Raw genomic sequence first — 22,620 nt, forward strand, 5'->3', positions numbered from 1 at the left:
CTGTATGAACTTTAAAGAGCTTTGTGACCCGGTCAGGAGATGATTTCATTGGCTCCTAACCCTGTCATCACTGTAAGCCAATCCTATAGGCTTAGATTGATTGACAGTGTCAGGAGCCAATGAAAGAGGCTCCTGACCTGTTCGCACAGCTCTGCCGTCATAGCAACGGCAGAGAGAGGGACCTGCAGCGGGGACAGAGCGGCTTGACCTGTGGGAATGGTGGATCTTTGCAGCGATTCATTGGTAAGCGGTGTTAACGTACTAGCAGTCTCTGGTCCTGAAGGGGGCAGAGACTGCTGGTACGGAAGTGGTTAAGAACAGTTCACAAAGTGGAGGAAGAGATGAACTTGCCTCCTCTGAGGGAAAACACTCAAGAATTATAGATAATGACAGCATTAATGTTCCAAAAAATAACTGTGACTGGGGCACTGGACTTGCTTATGGCTCTTTTTGAAATTTTGCTCTGGATATTTGCCTGATGAAGCAGGAACAAAGTCCTGAGAAATGCATTGCATTCTATGAGAGTTGTTTTTTTGGAACATTGAAGCTATAATGATCTCATTCTTGAGTGTTTCCCTTGAGAAGGGGTCATTTCAAATCTACCTCCTTTTTAAACTGTTTTTAATTATTTTATTTCATTTTCATGCCTCTGATGGATGGCTACCATATAATAAACCCAAAGCAAGAGGGATATGGAGGCTACCAAATGTATTTCATTTTAAGCAATTCCAGTTGCCTGGCTGTCCTGCTGATTGTCATGAACCGCAGTCTCACCTCTGCTGCCTCCAGCAGCACGAGCGCCGCTCTCATTTAGCGGTGCGGGTCTGTTACTTCCGCAGCCCCCAGTTGTGATTGGGTTTCCTCTGCGCACAGGCCTCTCGGCAAGGCTAGTAATGCTGGCACTTTCAAACACACATGCACAGCAAGTGAGAGGCCTTATAGACTTAGGAAGTGTCAGCTGATCAAGCAATCAGCTGACACATCTTTGCCCTAGTTTACTCCTGATTGATCACCTGTTCAGGAGGCAGGGCTACAGACCCAGAGCTGCCTATATATTCCTTGAGCTGTCAGTGCTCTGGTGTCTGTTGTAGCTGATAGTTCTCTGTTAAGCCTCAGACCCGTAGTCAGATCCGTGGTACATTTGAACTGGCAGGACCCCAGGGATTTGTACACTAGTTAGTCTTGCTATTCTGTGTATTATTGCCTTTTGATTACTCTGTGTTTGACCTATTGCCTGTTTATCTACTCTGCTTCTAGTCTCACGCCTTGTACCTTTGCCTATCTGATCCTCGTTGCCAACTCTTTGCCTATCTTACCGTTTACGCTATTGTCTGACCCTCTGGTACCTCTGAACACATCTGATCTCTGTTGCTGACTTATTGCCTGTTTATTGATTATCCTTCTGTCTCACCCACTGGCCTGTCAGACATCTGATTCCCGGTTTGACCTCGGCTAGCCTAAGACTAATCTCGACTCCATTGGTGCCACACGCATTCTGCGGCACCCAGGACTCTGTCAGGCTGTCAGGTAGGCGTCACTATCTGACAGTCGTCACACTGATCCTCTGCCTCTAATGCTTTAGCCAGAGACCCTGAACAAGCATATGCAAATCAGTTGTTTCTGAGAGTATTGTCACATCTGACAAAATTAGCTGCATGCTTGTTTCTGGTGTAATTCAGACACTTCTGCAGGGCTGCCAGGCAACTGGTATTGTTTAGAAGGAAATAAATATGGCATCTTGCATATCACTCGACCCTCACCTCTGGTTCACTTTATGGTTGAGCGCAGGTAATTCCACAAACTGAGGCTGCAGTTAGCCGTATTACCACAAGATGGCGATCACACTTTCCAAGGTGAAACCACAGAAGCAAAGAAACAAAAATAAATAAATAAATATAGGAAGTGATTTAACACAAACAGGTAGTAATAATACCACAGATAGGAAGTGATGTAACAGCAGGATGAGAAGTTACAGGAAGAGAAGTGGAGCCATTGTTGGAAGAGGTAATTGTGTGATTCTTATTATCAGTATATTGAGCAGAGCAGAGGTCGGGGTGGACATACTTTGCTACAGAGGAGGTCATAGTACACCTGTCACTGTCCTGATCACCCCCCTTGAACTAACTGCCATAGAAGAGACTTTTATGTAACGGCTGTTGCCAGTTTTCTAGTGGTCCCCCAGGCATGTGCCATAGATTATGGCTGGCATCTCACCCTCCTATTAATAATTTACACCACAGAGCAAATGCAATATGTCCATCTGGTATAGCCATGTCCCCCAGCATTGCCATCATCCTCCAGTATATGATGCCCCCCACCCCAGTAATACAATTTTTTTCCCAGTATAGCCATGTCCTCCCTGTGTCCCCCAGCATTGCCATTATCCTCCAGTATGTAATGTACCCCACCCCAGTATAGCTATGTCCTCCCTGTATCCCCCAGCATTGTAATTATCCTTCAGTATGTAATGTACCCCACCCCAGTATAGCCATGTCCTCCCTGTATCCCCCAGCATTGTCATTATCCTTCAGTATGTAATGTACCCCACCCCAGTATAGCCATGTCCTCCCTGTGTCCCCCCAGCATTGCCATTATCCTCCAGTATGTAATGTACCCCACCCCAGTATAGCCATGTCCTCCCTGTGTCCCCCAGCATTGCCATTATCCTCCAGTATGTAATGTACCCCACCCCAGTATAGCCATGTCCTCCCTGTGTCCCCCAGCATTGCCATTATCCTCCAGTATGTAATGTACCCCACCCCAGTATAGCCATGTCCTCCCTGTGTCCCCCAGCATTGCCATTATCCTCCTGTATGTAATGTACCCCACCCGAGTAATGCCATTTATTTCCCTGTTTCCCCCTGCATTATTATTATTATTATTATTTAGTATTTATATAGCGCCGATATCTTACACGGGGCTGTACAGAGAATATAGTCTTGTCACTAAGTGTCCCTCAAAGGAGCTCACAATCTAATCCCTATCCTATTTGTATTTCTATGTATGTATCCAGGGCTGTGGAATCGGAGCAATTTTGGGTGCCTGGAGTAGGAAATAAATGCTCCGACTCCTAATGAATTTAAACTGTAATTAAAATAGAAAATATGATAATGTTCTTTTTCTCAGATAATAGTCATCATAAATAATTTATATATACAGTAATAGCTGTGCTTAGTGCTTTCACACAAATGAAATAAACCAATCAAAATTAGTTACTTGTGCTACTTCAATAAAGCAGTCCCCGTATTTTTAAAGTCAGATATACATATCTGATTGTGACTGTACAGTATATATGATGTGTACACAGGAATCTCTTATATATATTAAATAACATCTATGCTGTACGAATAAAGCCTGATGTGTAGCTGTGTCACTAATAGAGATGGTCAATGAGATGGAAATAATTCTGCATTGATGCTGATTTATGCAAATGTATGCACTCTTTGCTCATTAAATCAAATAATTTGATAGGTTGTTAAAATTTGGTTTGGAGACTACGAACTAAAGGGTACCCGAGACGGACGAAAAGAAAAGTTTTATACATACCTGGGACTTCTTCCAGCCCCCTTCAGGCCAATCAGTCCCTCGCTGTCGTCCTCCTCCACATAGATCTTATGCTATGAGTCCCGATAATTCAGCCAGTCAGTGCAGTCCGGCCACGTGCCACTCCTACAGCCAGGAGCATTCTGCATCTGCGCAATAGTGCTGCGCAGTTGTACGCTCCCGGTGGCGGAGTGTGTGCATGCGCACTACGTCAGACTGGCTCAAGTACCTGGACTCATAGCAGAAGATCCAGGTGGCGGAGGAGGACAGCGAGGGACTGATTAGCCTGAAGGGGGCTGGAGGAAGCCCCAGGTATGTATAAAACTTTAATTTCATCTGTCTCAGGTTTACTTAGTTACACAATAGTACTATACTTTACATATGGACTCCCCACAGAGCTGTACCTGTTACAAGTACTCTTACCAAGGACTAGTTTTAGTCTATGACTAAAGGGAATAAATATGGCAGTCTACATATCCTTCTCACTTCAGTTGTCTTTTAAAATTCCTAAGCGTTGGCAGTTTAGAGACGAATTTCATGTTACATACTTTCAACAAGATTGTAATATGCAAATTAGAAGAGTCGGAGTCGTTGGAATCCTAAACTGAGGAGTCTGAGTCGGTGGATTTTTGTCCCGACTCCACAGCCCTGTATGTATCATGTAGTGTATTTATTGTAGTCTAGGGACAATTGAGGGGGAAGCCAATAAACCTATCTGTATGTTTTTGGGAGGAAACCTGAGTGCCTGGAGGAAACCCACACAGATTAGGGAGAACATACAAACTCCTTGCAGATGTTGACCTGGTTGGGGTTCGAACCAGGGACCCAGCACTGCAAGGCGAGAGTGCTAACCACTACGCTAAAGTGCTGCCATTATCCTCCAGTATGTAATGTCCCCACCCCAATAATGCCATTTCTTTCCCAGTGTAGCCATGTCTCCCCTGTGTCCCCCAGCATTGCCATTATCCTCCAGTATTTAATGTCCTCCCACTCCAGTAAGGCTATTTCTTTCCCAGTATAGCCATGTCCTCCCTGTGTCCCCAACATTGCCATTATCCTCCAATATATAATGTCCTCCCACTCCAGTAATGCCATTTCTCCCCCAGTATAGCCATGTCCTCCCTGTGTATGCCAGTATAGCTATTATACTCCAGTATGTAATGTTCCCACCCCAGTAATGTCATGTCTTCCCCAGTATAGCCATACCCTCCCTGTGTATGCCAGCATAGCTATTATCCTCCAGTATGTAATGTCCCCCACCCCAGTAATGCCATTTATTTCCCAGTATAGCCATGCCCTCGCTGTGTCCCCAGCATTGCCATTATCCTCCAGTATATGATGTCCCCCACCCCAGTAAAGCCATTTCTCCCCCAGTATAGCCATGTCCTCCCTGTGTATGCCAGTATAGCTATTATCCTCCAGTATGTAATGTCCCCACCCCAGTAATGCCATTTCTTTCCCAGCATTGCCATTATTCACCAATATGTATTGTCCTCCCACTCCATTAAGGCCATTTCTTTCCCAGTATAGCCTTGTCCTCCCTGTGTATGCCAGTATAGCCATTATCCTCCAGTATGTAATGTCCCCACCCCAGTAATGCCATTTCTTTCCCAGTATAGCCATGTCCTCCCTGTGTCCCCCAGCATTGCCATTATCCTCCAGTACGTAATGCCCTCCCACTCCAGTATGGCCATTTCTTTCTCAGTATAGCCATGTCCACACTCCAATATTTCTCCCTCCCCCCCCCCCCCTCCTCCATGCAGAGTAGTAAAATGATACATTGGTTTATAGCTAGCTGTCACAGTGTGCTCCAGTCCTTTGCTCCCATTAGCCTCCCTGCCTCTCCTCATATCCTCATCCATCTACCACTACCAGCAAAGCTGTAAACTCACAGGAATGGTAACAGTGGGAGGTGGGTTTGAGGAGAGAAGGCCAGCTGGAGAGGAGGCAGAGGGAGGACAGGACTGCAGCACGCTGTGAGTATAGTGCACAGGTGGCTATAAACCAACTTATTATGCTTTCCTGTGATGCTCTGCATGGCCCTACCACCTACAAGTGACAGCAATGGGGGGTGCTGGGGGGAGGGGGGGTCCTGTATTGGTAGTTTCACCACTGACAACTATACTGCCTAAATTATCCTCCCCTTATCTATAAAAAGGCATCCAGTACAGATCACATGACCACATCATTGAGGATGGATGAGTCACATGACTGAGAGGATATTCAGCCTCACCCTGGAGATCCTCAGTCTGCTTTCTGGGAAGGTGAAGACGATTCTGGGAGGTCACATGACGTCACTCTTATCTCTAGTAATTAAACACACAGACAATTTTGAGCCAAGGCAGAGGCAGGGTATGCGGTAGTCTCTGCGCGCACAGCCCTGAGCATGCACCTGTGTCCCTGCCCCCACTTGAGTGCTCCCCTTGCCTAGCCAATGCAGAGTCACAAATTGAGCCTGTAGTGTTGCTCCTCACTGGACCGAGAACTCAGCCATGTGTCGCAAGCTTGCAGCATCATCTTTCTTTCTCCCTCTAGAGGCATCTCTCATTATTTTCATCACTAGAGGAAAACCAGAGGAGATGCTGTGAGTCTGACACAGCTGAGTTCCCAGTGAGGTGAGTAGGCAGCACTACAGGCTCTGCTCAAAACTCTGCATGGGAGAGGGAGGGGGGGGCTGCTCATTGTAAGGTGCTGCCTAATACTGAGGGCTTATCTGGCTACCTGTACTGGGGGGTGTTGGGGTTGCCTAAAGCTAGGATCCCATCTGGCATTTAGCTACATATACTGAGTGATCCTGCCTAATACTGTGAGTTAATGTGGCTGTCTATACTGGGGAGAGGCAGCCTAATACTGGGGGCACATCTGGCTACCTATGCAGGGGGAAGGGGTGCAATTGGGGGTGGGCCAATTTCGAATCTCCACCTCGAGTGCTGGAGAACCTTGTCCTGTTGTACCGGCCCTGCACTTAGCTAACTGGAGAGGTGAGAAGGATTCTGGGAGGTCATGTGATACAGCATTTTCCACATGCCAAGTCTGGTGATCATGTGATCATTACTGTACCCCACCTCACCTCGATATCTGTGAGACACAACAAGCCGAAGATTCTGGAAATTGCCAGGAAGATGATAGATCTGCTGGCAGGAGAGGTGGGAAGTGCTGGGAATTATGGGATATTATCCAGGAACAGCAAGAGGTGTGTCTGGGTGGTGACTGTATCAATTTTATGTGTCTGGTTCCTAAAAGGTTTCAGGATGTCACTGTCTGTTCCTCCATGGAGGAGTGTCAGTATATAGAAGGACACAATAATCTCTACAGGCTTGTTCATGCCTAGGGTGTTGTCGTTATTTTTTCTGCGCCAGCGATTTTGAAAATCACCCTAAAAGCGCTTGTGCATTGATTCATTATGGGACTGTTCATAGCTGCGCATTTCGTCTGCTTTCTGCTCACGAAAGCGCTGCCTGGACCATTTTTGGGGCAATTTTGCTATAATGGAAGGTATAGGAAAAGAGCAAAACGCTCACAAAATCACTTTATGTGGCGAGTGCATTCGCGCTTTTTGTTCTGTGGCTATTTAACCTCCCTGGCAGTGAATTTCTGTCTGGAATTATGAGTCAAAAGCGATGCATTGTTTTTCAGTAATTCTTAAGTCATAACTCGCCAAAATACGCCAGAATAAAAGCCTGATAGACATTCTGCATAGAAATAAAATACTAGAACACAAATTTGTTGAATTAAATTTCTGAATAAACTTAAACAAATTGTGAAACTGTACAAATAAGGAAGGCAGAGAGTAGTCAAAATCCAGGCAGAGGTCGGTGCAGGCAGCAGGCAGAGAGTAGTCAAAATCCAGGCAGGCGGCAGGCAGAGAGTAGTCAAAATCCAAACAGTCAAGTGACACAGAGAAGAGATCAAATTACAACTTGTGATTAGAGACTTATGAGGAGGAAATAGACATGCTAAACTCTCTCTCTCTCTATATACAGTGGCTTGCGAAAGTATTCGGCCCCCTTGAAGTTTTCCACATTTTGTCACATTACTGCCACAAACATGAATCAATTTTATTGGGATTCCATGTGAAAGACCAATACAAAGTGGTGTACACGTGAGAAGTGGAACGAAAATCATACATGATTCCGAACATTTTTTACTAACAATAACTGCAAAGTGGGGTGTGCGTAATTATTGAGCCCCCTTTGGTCTGAGTGCAGTCAGTTGCCCATAGACATTGCCTGATGAGTGCTAATGACTAAATAGAGTGCACCTGTGTGTAATCTAATATCAGTACAAATACAGCTGCTCTGTGATGGCCTCAGAGGTTGTCTAAGAGAATCTTGGGAGCAACGCCACCACGAAGTCCGAAGAACACACCAGACAGGTCAGGGATAAAGTTATTGAGAAATTTAAAGCAGGCTTAGGCTACAAAAAGATTTCCAAAGCCTTGAACATCCCACGGAGCACTGTTCAAGCGATCATTCAGAAATGGAAGTAGTATGGCACAACTGTAAACCTACCAAGACAAGGTCGTCCATCTAAAGTCACAGGCCGAACAAGGAGAGCGCTGATCAGAAATGCAGACTCTGGACGAGCTGCAGAGATCTACGGCTCAGGTGGGGGAATCTGTCCATAGAACAACTATTAGTCGTGCACTGCACAAAGTTGACTCTTATGGAAGAGTGACAAGAAGAAAGCCATTGTTAACAGAAAAGCATAAGAAGTCCCGTTTGCAGTTTGCCACAAGCCATGTGGGGGACACAGCAAACATGTGGAAGAAGGTGCTCTGGTCGGATGAGACCAAAACGGAGGTTTTTGGCCAAAATGCAAAACGCTATTTATGTGTGGCAAAAAACTAACACTGCACATCACTCAACACACCATCCCCACTGTCAAATATTGTGGTGGCAGCATCATGCTCTGGGGGTGCTTCTCTTCAGCAGGGACAGGAAAGATGGTCAGAGTTGATGGGAAGATGGATGGAGCCAAAGACAGGGCAATCTTGGAAGAAAACCTCTTTGAGTCTGCAAAAGACTTGAGACTGGGGCAGAGATTCACCTTCCAGCAGGACAATGACCCTAAACATAAAGTCAGGGCAACAATGGAATGGTTTAAAACAAAACATATCCATGTGTTAGAATGGTCCAGCCAAAGTCCAGATCTAAATCCAATCGAGAATCTGTGGCAAGATCTGAAAACTGCTTTTCACAAACGCTGTCCATCTAATCTGACTGAGCTGGAGCTGTTTTGCAAAGAAGAATGGGCAAGGATTTCAGTCTCTAGAAGTGCAAAGCTGGTAGAGACATACCCTAAAAGACTGACAGCTGTAATTGCAGCAAAAGGTGGTTCTACAAAGTATTGACTCAGGGGGCTGAATAATTATGCACACCCCACTTTGCAGTTATTGATTTGTAAAAAATGTTTGGATTTTTGTTCCACTTCTCACGTGTACACCACTTTGTATTGGTCTTTCACATGGAATTCCTATAAAATTGATTCATGTTTGTGGCAGTAATGTGACAAAATGTGGAAAACTTCAAGGGGGCCGAATATTTTGCAAGCCACTGTACGCACGCACGCACGCACACACACACACACACACACGAATAGTGGGGATAGTGGCGACTGAAATACAAGGCAGACAGCTGGGGGGAGATGCCTGGGTCCTGCTCTGCAGCCCAATCGTGCGCGGGACCCAGAAATTCTGCGCATGCCACTGCCGCTCCTCCGCTCAGATTGGCCGCCGGGTCCCTGGAAGAAAAGCAGGGACATGGGGATCCCGGCGGCCGAAATACAAGGCGGACAGCTGGGGGGAGATGCCTGGGTCAGGTCGGGATGCTCAGGTCAGGATTACCGCCAGGGGGTTAAATGTGAAGTGTTTAGGTAAGGGGATCTTTAAATCTGGCCAAAAAATAGCAAAAATTGCAAATTGCCCTCAAAAAAGCACTTCTAAATTGCCTGCCCAAAACCGCAGCGCACAGGTGAGCAGCGGGAGAAGTTAAAAAATCGTGCAAAAATCGAAAAACGCTGGTGTCAGTGATTTTGATTTTGGATGTGAACAAAGCCTTCAAGGACATCATGATGGAGAATCAGCCGCCCCTCACATCATCATGTAAGAGGAGATTTTAATTTCTTGTAAGTGAGAGAGTAGTAAGAAGAGTCCACCTAGATCCCCCATCATCTGATAAACACAATGTAATCAGTCAGTGTGTGGTTCCTACAGATGGGCCCAGTAACAGTAACCTGTCAGAGAGATGTACAGGTCCTCTTTATTCCCAAGATTGTTCACAAAAAGATCACACCGACCTCCACCATTATCAGGTACGTGGGGCTGAGGGTCCCCTGAGATATCAAACTGTGTGACATTGTTTCTTCCTGTTTATGCTGTTATCTGTGTTTTCATATCTCTTTTTGTGCACTTAGGGTGTAGAACATATACAGGTACATGGAAGTTCTGTAGCTAAAGAGGAGGGAGAAGAGACGTATGTGAGGAGTGATCAGCAGTCTATGGAGGAGGGTTACATGATGAGGACAAGTAAAGAGGAGGAAGAAGAGACATATGTGAGGAGTGATCAGCAGTCTATGGAGGAGGGTGACATGATGAGGACAAGTAAAGAGGAGGAAGAAGAGACATATGTGAGGAGTGATCAGCAGTCTATGGAGGAGGGATACATGATGAGGACAATTAAAGAGGAAGAAGAGGAGACATATGTGTGGGGTGACCAGCAGTCTGCAGAGGAGGGTGTTATGATAAGGATAATTAAAGAGGAAGAAGAAGAGACATATATTTGGGGTGATCAGCAGTCTATGGAGGAGGGTGACATAAGGACAAGTAAATTGGAAGAAGAAGAGACATATGTGAGGAGTGATCAGCAGTCTATGGAGGAGGGTTACATGATAAGGATAATTAAAGAGGAAGAAGAAGAGACATATGTGAGGAGTGATCAGCAGTCTATGGAGGAGGGTGACATGATGGGAACAAGTAAAGAGGAAGAAGAGACATATGTGAGGAGTGATCAGCAGTCTATGGAGGAGGGTGACATGATGAGGACAAGTAAAGAGGAAGAAGAAGAGACATACGTGAGGAGTAATCAGCAGTCTATGGAGGAGGGTGACATGATGAGGACAAGTAAAGAAGAGGACACTGTTACAGAGGGCAGAGCAGGTGAGTAATCAGCAGTAAATATAGAGTAATGTGTATCTGTATTGCTGTTATGACATATTAGGGGTTATGCTATGTACTCAGGTTAGATTTTTGCCATCTATAACTATCATTCATGAATATATACGGTGACTTCAGCAGCGCTCATTAAAAACAATGGCCGCTATGCACGCCACTCTTGCTCCTTGCAGCGTAGCATGCCTTACTTAGTTATGCATGTTGCTTACATAGCATCGCGTGTTCCTTTAATTACCGGGCCCTGCTGTGAAGTAACCTGACTGTGATACGTCACTAGTGCGGCCATTACTATGTTCATTAACTGCAAGGAGCGAGCGTAGCGGACCCTAATTCTTTTTAATGAGCGTTACTGAAGCAGAGCTTGTTTGTGAATCAAGCCCTTTGTTCCAGCGCTGATGCCCTTAGTTCATAGTCATAGTTCTGCCACCTTATTGCTTAGAAGTTAGCAAACAAGGACATTATCTATGGCAAATTGCCTGTATCTCAGCTCAGCTTACTGTGTGTCTGACACAGCGGAGATGCATGACTTTACCCAGAGGCAGAGTATTGTGACATCATCCACCTGTGAGTACAGTGCTGGGTTAAAATACCCAGAAGTATGGCTATACAGCAATACAGCCTCGGAAAAACCATCAGCCAGCATGAAACCTCTGTCATTGTTGCTTTAGTGCCCTGCACCCACTGCCTGCCTCCTCCCATCACCTCGGTATGTCAGGCTTGCTTTAGTGCCCTGCCCCCACTGCCTGACTTTTCTCATCACCTCAGTATGTCAGGCTTGCTTTAGTGCTCTGCACCCACTGCCTGCCGCCTCCCATCACCTCGTTATATCAGGCTTGCTTTAGTGCCCTGCACCCACTGCCTGACTCCTCCCATTACCTCAGTATGTCAGGCTTGTTTTAGTGCTCTGCACCCACTCCCTGACTCCTCTCATCACCTCGGTATGTCAGTCCTGCTTTAGTGCTCTGCACCCACTGCCTGACTCCTCCCATCACCTCGATATGTCTGGCTTGCTTTAGTGCCCTGCACCCACTGCCTGACTCCTCCCATCACCTCGATATATCAGGCTTGCTTTAGTGCCCTGCACCCACTGCCTGACTCCTCCTATCACTTTGGTATGTCAGCTTTGCTTTAGTGCCCTGCCTACACTACCTGACTCCTCCCATCACCTCAGTATGTCAGGCCTGCTTTAAGGCCCTGCACCCACTGCCTGATGCCTCCATTTCACCTCGGTATCTCAGGCTTGCTTTAGTGCCCTGCACTCACTGCCTGACTCATCTCATCACCTCATTATGTCAGAGCTGTCTGCCTTGGGCTATATTGCTGTGGGATTTCTTGTGGTGGGGGGATACTTTTTATGATTTGTACACTGTGTGTTTTTATGATTTGTACACTGTGTGTTCTATTTCCTGACGAAGCTCTTGTTTTATAGAGTGAAACTAGTCCTAGTTGAATGACACTAACACTGTAAATTGTATATATCACCCATTTCTACCCCAGCTCTATACCTTCTGTGAAAGCATTTTTTCATGGCTATAATACTACTATGTAGGAGCATACAGGTCTCTCTGTGATTGATGGCAGCCTCACACTTAGCCTCCATCACAGTTATCTTACCATACTCCTATTTTGCCATGTGCTTTTGCAATCACTTTTAACAGTACTCTGCCGTGGTGGGACTAGCTACACCCCAGTATCCTCTGACTGACTGCCAGTACTGGGGGGGATCAGCAAAGACCTCGCACCTTACAGCAACGTACTTTTAAATTTTTTCCTGCATGTATATGTGTATCAGTACTAAAGTGAGACTGACAGTTATGATACTTGTGTCAAGTCTCTCTCCATACTTGTATATATGTTATTTGGAGACATGTTGATCACTGGTTTACAAGACTACAATCCAGCTGATTGACCAGTGACTCCTTACGTCACTTCTTTTGTACATATAGGTTAGGTCCTTGTTGGGACATAGTTTGTAAACAAATATTACCTGTACTCCCATTCGGTTTGTTTAAGGTAGGCACTTATCTGTTTTTAAGTGGCGCTGTTCATTTCCTTGCCATGTACTAATTTAATTCATTTTTGGTCAGCTGCTCCCACTTAACAGCTTTGCTTTTGGTGTATATGCAGAGCCTCTGTTTGGGTTCAAGGTGCATTTGCAGTTTCTGGGGGGGCTCAGCACACCTCTGATTGGAGGCCATTCGGTGATGCGCTGATCCACCTTTTGCGCAATTTTCAATTTTACTTGGTTAGCCGCACCCAGGCTATGCATATACATAGGTTAGGATTTAGTTAGTGTTAGGTCCCCTCCCATCAAGGATGACTTCTCCGCAGTGGGAGGGACGAATACTTAACAAGTTGCATGCAAGCTGTTACAGGAAACCAACATCCTTCAGCGGTAGACAGGTCATGTGTATGCTAGGTGTGTATTTTATCCCACAAGTGGGGCTTGCACTCTCTTGCAGCTAGGCACTTATCTGTTTTTAAGTGGCGCTGTTCATTTCCTTGCCATGTACTAATTTAATTCATTTTTGGTCAGCTGCTCCCACTTAACAGCCTTGCTTTTGGTGTATATGCAGAGCTGCTGTTTGGGTTCAAGGTGCGTTTGCAGTTTCTGGGGTGGCTCAGCACACCTCTGATTGGAGGCCATTCGGAGGCCGCCTGGTGATGCGCTGATCCACCTTTTGCGCAGGTTTGCTTTAGTGCCCTGCTCCCACTGCTTGACTCCTCCCATCACCTCGGTATGTCAGGCTTGCTTTAGTGCCCTGCACCCACTGCCTGACTTGTCCCATCACCTCGGTATGTCAGGCTTTCTTTAGCGCCCTGCACCCACTGCATGACTCCTCTCATCACCTCGGTATGTCAGGTTTGATTTAGTGCCCTGCACCCACTGCTTGACTCCTCCCATCACCTCAGTATGTCAGGCTTTGCCTTCACATTGCAGAGCAACAGATTTGACATCATCAGTGCCAGGTGTTTTTCAATCTCTTTCTGTGGCTGTAGTGGATCATGGACTCAGCAGAAAAGCGCTAGTTCCTGGCCAGGAGTGTTTCTATAATCCAGCATTTATAATTGCTCTGCTAAGTAACCGGCCACTGGGGCGGAGAAGGAATCGGTAAGGCTCAGTTCTCACGAAGCCTGCAGCTGCCAAATGGACATGTCAGTGGATCCTGTGCTAAGCATGTTCTGACTAGTGATGGCCTGCAGTTCCAGGCAAACATTTGCTATTGGTATTTACCGCAAAGCTTATGTGAAGTTTGTGTTCTCCCCATCCTTTAACATGGATCCATATTTTGACCCTTCACCCTCAAGTCAGGTGAGGCAGGACAGCCAATTAAGCATTCTTACCATATTGGCCACACCCCCATAAAAGAAACAAACCTGGCAGCCATTTTACAGTCAGACTGGAATCAGTGTAGGGAGAGCTGTGCTGCTGATTGAGAGACAGAGAGGTAGCTTGCTGACAGTGTTCTGTGTGATCCAGTGCAGTGTAGCTGCTCCCATAGGTGTTCTGCTCCTTGCAGTTCACCAACTAGGGACTCCAAAAGTCCATTTGAGGGATAATCCTGCTGTTATTTGTTGTTGTTTGTGGTGTGTAGCTTGTATACACCACCTGTTTAGTATAGTGTAGTGTGTGGCTGCATCACTGTTACAGCCTGTCACTGTGATAAAATAAAGTGATTCAGTGGCTGTATTGTACTGAAAAAATGTTGTCACCTGACATTGTCACACAAAGAGTTTCACATCACTGTGGAGATTGTAGTGCAGTGTTAGGCCCACACTGCGCAAGCAGCAGATTTTGTGACTGCCGTGTACTTTAAAAATTTGGTTAGTGTATGCCTAATATTTAAAGCCTCTGCTACAGTCACTGCAAATAACAATTTTTAGGCAGTTAAGAAGTCATTTTAAGGAACTTAATTTGAAAAATCTAGAAACCAAATGCAATTTTTCGTGTTAACACATTAAAAATTTTTTTATGTAAAATACATATTTTAAGGAACATTTTTTTGCCATTGACCCCCCTCTGCTATGCCTCTGTCTGGGTTTTGGGACAGTTTTGACACCTTTTAAAAGAAATTGTGGCTGCAAATATGCCCTGATGGTTTTTAACCTCCTCGGCGTTCTATTGAGATCGCCAGGGAGGCTGCGGGAGGGGTTTTTTTTAATAAAAAAAAAACTATTTCATGCAGCCAACTGAAAGTTGGCTGCATGAAAGCCCACTAGAGGGCGCTCCGGAGGCGTTCTTCCGATCGCCTCCGGCGTCCATAATAAACAAGGAAGGCCGCAATGAGCGGCCTTCCTTGTTTTGCTTAGATCGTCGCCATGGCGACGAGCGGAGTGACGTCATGGACGTCAGCCGACGTCCTGACGTCAGCCGCCTCCGATCCAGCCCTTAGCGCTGGCCGGAACTTTTTGTTCCGGCTGCGCAGGGCTCAGGCGGCTAGGGGGGCCCTCTTTCGCCGCTGCTCGCGGCGAATCGCTGCAGAGCGGCGGCGATCAGGCAGCACACGCGGCTGGCAAAGTGCCGGCTGCGTGTGCTGCACTTTATTTGATAAAAATCGGCCCAGCAGGGCCTGAGCGGCAGCCTCCGGCGGTGATGGACGAGCTGAGCTCATCCATACCGCTCAGGAGGTTAAAGCACACCTGCCATTACAGTCAGTGGGTTCCCCGCGAACTTTCGGTTTGTGAACATTTGCAGAAATGTTTGTGAATAGTTCCCTGAACGTTCATTTGCGATGTTCGTCCATCACTAGTTTGGAAATGTATGCTGTGCCCATTGCAGTGACAGAAATCAGACGTGACACAGGCAGCCATGACAATGATGGAAAGTCACAGCACATGTTATATCACATCCGCTGTGACTGTCCTCCTGTTACTCCAGCTCACATTTACACATTGCCCAGTAAGCTCATGGTGAGCCAGAATTTCTAGGAGTGTATAAGGGGCTAAAAGGACCAGAAAGCCCTCCCACTAAAATGCTATGCAAAGCAGAAGTTTGCTTCCTCAAAACAGAAGGTATTTGTGATTATTCAGGCTGGAGTGAGCATTTCAGGCGTCCCACAATGCACCATTGCTGAATATGCAAATTATGCAAATTATCTTTGTTATCCCTGAAAGCTAAACGTTCTGGGTGTGTGTTTAGATTTCAGGGACAACAAAGGGACTATATGCATATTCAAATGTGGTGCATTATGGGAGACATCATATGCTCACTCCAACCTGAGTAATCACAAATACCTTCTGTTTTTAGAAGGCACATTTTTGTTCCAGCTCAAATCTGAGCAGCCTAAGGCTTTGTTCCATCTAAAATTGAAATCGCTGACACGATCGGTTTTCGTTTTTTTTGCGTAATTTTTTGTTGCACCTGCCGGCGCTTACCTGATTTTGTATAAAGTGCTTTTCTAAGAGCTTTATGGAGCTTTTGCAGAGCGATTCTGTTTTTTCATATCCTGACGTCAGTAGGTAGTGAACTCTTTCACTGACAAATGAATAAATACAATGTATTTATTCATGAAAACGCAGGGGAAATTGCAATATGGAACATTTTTAAGCACTTTGCAATTTCCCTATACCTTCCATTGAGGCAAATCGCCCCAAAAATGGTACAGGCATCACTTTGGTGAGTGGATCGGAATCGAACCGCTCAGATTTGAACACTCTCATAGGGAATCATTGCATATGCGCTTTTAGGGCGATTTTGCAAATCGACGGAGCTTTAAAAAAAGGCGAAAACGCCCTAGGTGTGAACAAGCCCTAAGAGCTTCTTATGGCAGAACCTGTGTCACATGATTATAAAAAAATAAGATTTTCTTCACCAGGGGGTAGGAAGCCTGGCATTCACACCAGAGGCATTTAAAGAGGAACTCCAGTGAAAATAATGTAATAAAAAAAGTGCTTCATTTTTACAATAATTATGTATACATGATTTAGTCAGTGTTTGCTCATTGTAAAATCTTTCCTCTCCCAGATTCACATTCTGACATGTATTACATGGTGACATTTTTACTGTGGGCAGGTTATGTAGCGGTTTCTAGCTGTTCTGGCCTTGCAGACAGCTATAAACAGCCATTTCCTGTCTGTGAACATTGTTACATTGTGGCAGTTTGCCCAGAGTACCGTACGGTACCAGAGCCTCTTGTGGGAGGGGTTTCAGCACAAAATCAGTCATACAGCGCCCCCTGATGGTCTGTTTGTGAAAATCATTATATTTCTCATGTAAAAGGGGGTATCAGCTACTGATTGGGATAAAGTTAAATTCTTGGTCGGAGTTTCTCTTTAAGGGGCTTTCACACAGGTGCAGAGGAGGCACTGAAATAAGTGTGTGTGTTGGGGGAGGGGGGGGAGGCACTAAAAGAGTAAGAGGAAGCATGACTGGGTCACATCAGGTTTGTTAAATTGGTTGAGGGGGTTCCCCAAGTTTTGCAAATAAAGGGGGTGGGGGCAGTGATTTCTAGTCACACCTTTTCCCCGCCCCCACTGATCTGTCCAATAGGAGCTTCAGTGTGCAGCTGTTTGGTTACTCAGTGGACAGAAGAATGGGAGGAGAGATATGGCTATACTACAGAAGTATTAGTGGGTTTAGATCTCCATGACATCAATAGATAATTCATCTACCTTGCAGCTACTATAATTTAGTGTTGTGTTTATTATTTATTGTTGTGTTTATTATTTATCTGCACAAAAAACCTTGGAGGAAAATAAGGGAGGTGTATACATCCCAAGCAGCACAGACAATAATCCATTAAAATATCATAACTTTATTTGGTAAATATCAAAAGATAGAAAAACATATAAAATAGGTGATGGGTGATCACGCCACCTTCAGCCCACATTCACACACTCCATGCACCCAATGCACAATTAGGCACAAGCGAGAGAAAAAAGTTAAAAAGAAAACCGGTACACTACCGAAGGGGCATATGGGTGACAGGAGGATACAATGGTAATAAGAATGTGTAAGTGACACCACATTGCTCTAGACAAGACAAGACAAATAACATTTATATCGTGCTTTTCTCCTGGCGGACTTAAAGCGCCAGAGCTGCAGCCACTAGGACTCGCTCTATAGGCAGAAGCAGTGTTAGGGAGACTTGCCTAAGGTCTCCTACTGAATAGGTGCAGGCTTACTCTACAAACATAACACAGATTTCTTGCTATAAGTACATATATATTATCAGCAGCTCACTGACCATCCCAATTGATAAGTGTTCCTCCCCTCAGAATTCTCTAACAGGAAATGATGATGTTTCTCTATTTGCAGCGTGGAGTTCCGGCATCAAGAACCTCTCAGAGACTCGTTTCTCTGAGTCCACAGACTGTACAACGGATGATGTCACTGGACAAGAGTCTCCTGCAGATATCCTGGTTACCCCAAATATTCCCCCAGACTCCCCTCACCTGTCTAACCCTGCGGGGCCCCCTACCCAGAACAGGTCTCTCCCTGCTGGAAGATCTTATTTCTGTTCCAAATGTGGGAAAGATTTTGTAAGGAAATGGCAGCTTGTCAGACATAAGAGATCTCACACTGGTAAGAAGCCCTATTCATGTGCTGAGTGTGGGAAATGTTTTGGAGAGAAAGCAAGCCTTGTCAAACATGAAAGATCTCACAGTGGTGTAAAGCCCTATTCATGTGTTGAATGTGGGAAATGTTTTGGACGGAAAGAAAGCCTTGTCAGACATGAGAGATCTCACACTGGTGAGAAGCCCTATTCATGTGCTGAGTGTGGGAAATGTTTTGGTCAGAAATCAGAGCTTGTCATACATGAGAGATCACACACTGGTGAGAAGCCCTATTCATGTGCTGAGTGTGGGAAATGTTTTAGAGATAAAAGAAGCCTTGTCAAACATGAAAGATTTCACAATGGTGAGAAGCCCTATTTATGCGCAGAGTGTGGGAAATGTTTTGGTCGGAAATCAGAGGTCGTCATACATGAGAGATCACATGCTGGTGAGAATCCCTATTCATGTGCTAAGTGTGGGAAATGTTTTGGTCAAAAATCAGAGCTTGTCATACATGAGAGAGCACACACTGGTGAGAAGCCCTATTCATGTGCTGAGTGTGGGAAATGTTTTAGAGATAAAAGAAGCCTTGTCATACATGAGAGATCACACACTGGTGAGAAGCCCTATTTATGTGCTGAGTGTGGGAAATGTTTTATTAAGAGATCAGACCTTTGCAAACATGAGAGAACCCACACTGGTGAGAAGCCCTATTCATGTGCTGAGTGTGGGAAATGTTTTATTCAGAAATCAGACCTTCGCAAACATGAGAGAACACACACTGGTGAGAAGCCCTATTCATGTGCTGAGTGTGGGAAATGTTTTGGAGAAAAAGGAAGCCTTGTCAGACATGAGAGATTACACACTGGTGAGAAGCCCTATTCATGTGCTGAGTGTGGGAAATGTTTTAGGTATAAAAGAAGCCTTGTCAGACATGAGAGATCACACACTGGTGAGAAGCCCTATTCATGTGCTGAGTGTGGGAAATGTTTTGGGAAGAAAGGAAACTTTATCAGACATGAGAGATCTCACAGTGGTGAGAATCCCTATTCATATGCTGAGTGTGGGAAATGTTTTGAGCGTAAATCGCTGCTTGTGAGGCCTTTGTGTTAAGTGTGGGAAATACAGCATTCCCTGAATCTCTTATTTTTCAGTGGGCTCCTGTAGAAATCAGTTATCTTGATGTTAATCTTGTGGGAAATTTGTCTACAGGTTCAGTGTCATCCTCCACCTACCACAAGCCCTGTAGTTGGGATTCTATGCTCAGGGCCAATAGCTGTCCTCCTCTCCACACTATTCAGGCAGTCCCAGTAGGTGAATGTATCAGGGCACATTGCAGCTGCTCTCATGATGACGTTTTTTGTGAAGAGAGATGACACTGTGGGATCCGCCTCCGCGAATGAGGCTATCCTAGTTGGATGATAGCCAGAGCGAGGAAACTGACCCTAGAGAGAAGCAGGGAACAGCTGCTGAGTAATGTCCCTGGGATGTGTGATAACCCAATACAGACGGCATGGTTTTCAACACAACTTTTAGTTTGGAGTATAATAGTATGTTTTCTATGATTAGAGGCTGTTCTCTTCCAGCCCACGCCATTCATGCTGGTAAGACCCGGTGAGCTCATACAAGTGTGGCGTGTCCACGTGTCAGTACTGCCCTGTCCATACCACATTCAAGCCCATTGTTTCCTTATCTAATGGAAAATTTTTCCAATTAGACAATTACTTAATTGCCACACTAAATTTGCTGTGTATTTGATTTCTTGTTCCATTTGCTGTGTCCAATATAGAGGGTGTAATATCCGTCATCTCAGATAGCGGATCTCCGAGCATTACAGGGGCTGGCTGGCTGACCATAGCAATGTCAAATGTGGCTAAACATTTCCATCAGGTTCACTATGGGGACAGGTCCTCTTTTTCCATCCAGGGTATCGAACATGTCTCCAGACCAACTAGAAGGGAGGATCTTCACAAGCATCTACTAACTCCGGAGGCATATTGGATTTTCCAATTGAGGATGCGTTCTCCTCATGGTCTAAATACGAGGTGGGATTTAAGTTGTGTCACTTATCCCCTTTAAAACCCAGCGCCATATATAAATAGGGCGCGACTGTCAGTTCTCAGCCACAGCGCCGTATATATACTATGATGGGTAATCTCAGCCACCCCCCCACCCTCTACTTGTATGCCACGGGACCCAGCAGTACACTGTAGCAAAATCCCGTGGGTAGTAGCAGAGCGGCCAATCGCTGCTCTGCATTCCGTTTCTATGTCACATGACTGCAGTGATCACATGATCACTGCGATCATAACAATGGAGGAGAAGCTGCACGGACACCCGTCCTTGTGCCTCTCCTCCCGGCGGTGTATACGGGACCCGGCTCTGTATTGTAGCCAGTCCCATAGCTAGCAGCAGAGCAGCCAATCTGCAACAGAGAAATGCACCCTGTAATGTATTTAGAGTTTAGTCTGTCCAATTCCCCCTCATCTGTGTCTAATCACAAGTTGTAATTTGATCTCTCCCCTGTGCGCATTTGAAAGCACAGTCTGTTAACAATACAGTATGTCGGCTTCCATGAAAGCAGGAAGTAGAAACAGTGCAGATTTATTTTAGGATCTGTATCAGCTGTAAGAAAGTAATTTTTTTTTAAAGCTGAGTACTCACCGCCTGACAGGCCCTGCGACGTCTCCTGGCTTGGCGACGGTTGTCAGTGACGCCTCTTCCTGCCGGCCGGTGTGCAAGATGTCATGCGATGCTACATGCCGGGATTGTATGAGACTTCAAGTGATTGTGGTACTTTGCGCAGGAGTCATTGGGATCTTAGCAATCCGGTCCGCCATGACGGTCATTATTGCGGCACAACGCTAAGTGACATCGTGGAAACGACCGCTCGGCGCTCCAAAAATTGCCGGTTGTCTGGAAAATTGTGATGTGGGCACACAGCTTTACATGTATTATTCTGTTGCTTATCTTTTAGAGAAGAGAGGAAGTTCTGAGTTCAGATCCGCTTTAAAAAAAAAAAAAAGAAAATAATTAATAATACATCAGGTGACTCGGACGATTGACAATCTGATTTGATTATTATAATTGAATCGGATGAAAGTCGGTGCTGCCAAGTGCGTGCCCGATCCATGATGCGACCAATCTCGTCCTGAAATTGGTCACATAAATCGGTCAGACATGATACAAGATGTCGGGCCTTTGTGGTCTGCCGTGAGCGAGGCAGTAACAGTGAGCGATATCAGGATGAGCACGAAACCCCCGATGCTGTCCCCCCTTAATGCTCAGTGTGCCCCTCCCCCGGTGCCCTATACACTACCTGTCCACATTTGCTGCTTGCTCCAGGATTCACCCTTGTCACACACACCCACATGCATGCCAGCAACCACGTGGGGTGTGTGCGGAAAGGTAATGTGTAGTGTACTGGGAAGGGAGGAGCGGCACATTGACCATTGGGGAAAAGAGAGAAATCGAGAGCCCAATATGGTGTAGTATGTCAGAGATACGAAGGGAAATGAATAAGTGAGATGGTAATACTCACAAACATTGGTTACCGCTCAGGCAACCACTGTATAGGCAGGTGAGGAGATTAGACCTTTCCTCACTCAGGATTAAGAAGTCGCTCTCTGTAGATCAGAAAAAATGGGGTAGTGTCACCCCTCCACCTGGGGTGGACTCAAGTATACTGGTAGGTGATCAGAGGCGCCAGCAGAATAAAATGAATATAAAATTGTTAAAAATTGCCAGGAGGAAAAGTGGTGGACTTCCCCTCAATAATTAGACACCAAGGTCTGTCATCAAATCAAACGAATACATTTATTCAATAGTACCCCAAAAATTGACCATTGGGGGGCAGCGTTGGGACAGCGAGGCAGCAGATGTGGTGTCACAAGGCCAATTCAAGATCGATTTCAGCATGAAATTAATCAGGAATCGGCCTGTGGTGTGTGGGCAGGCAACAGATTTCTCTCTGATCAGATGACAGCACAGGCACTGCCCGGCGACACACGTCCTTAAATGCACGTCCGTGGCTAAGAGCTCTCTGTGCATGCGCATTATGTAGTTGTGATGTATCGTGCATGTGCAGAGTGCTCCCGGCTGCAGGATTAAGGATGAACGTCACCGGGCAGCACCTGCGCAGTCCACACCAACCCTCCCAACCAGGAAGTGAGTTCAGGGGGTCATCATCCAGTAACGGAGGGGGATGGAGGAGAATGGGGTGGGGGGAGCGGTGGGCATGAGGAGAGCCCACTACACATGCCTGCTCCGCCCTGTTTTTAAATATATATTTGCACAGAGTTATCCTTTAATTTAAATCCCTTGCCAAATACATTTGGGGTCTAGTTTTGTAGATGGGGTCATGTTGGGGATATCCAGGGGTCTTGGTCCCTCTGCACCACTATAAATGG

At 45.7% G+C, this 22,620-nt stretch overlaps 1 protein-coding gene across 1 annotated transcript; it reads left to right on the plus strand.

Annotated features, from left to right (window-relative positions):
• The first annotated feature begins 1,976 nt into the window (after positions 1-1,976).
• Positions 1,977-22,370, plus strand: LOC137535307 (zinc finger protein 502-like). Its single transcript, XM_068257137.1, has 3 exons — positions 1,977-2,004; positions 9,958-10,699; positions 17,973-22,370. Exons 2-3 carry the CDS (start codon positions 10,042-10,044, stop codon positions 19,322-19,324), a joined length of 2,010 nt encoding a protein of 669 aa, XP_068113238.1. The 5' UTR covers positions 1,977-2,004; positions 9,958-10,041; the 3' UTR covers positions 19,325-22,370.
• Positions 22,371-22,620: the final 250 nt, after the last annotated feature.

Source organism: Hyperolius riggenbachi, chromosome 10 (genome assembly GCF_040937935.1).
Source record: "Hyperolius riggenbachi isolate aHypRig1 chromosome 10, aHypRig1.pri, whole genome shotgun sequence".
In the NCBI taxonomy this organism is placed as follows: Eukaryota; Metazoa; Chordata; class Amphibia; order Anura; family Hyperoliidae; genus Hyperolius; species Hyperolius riggenbachi.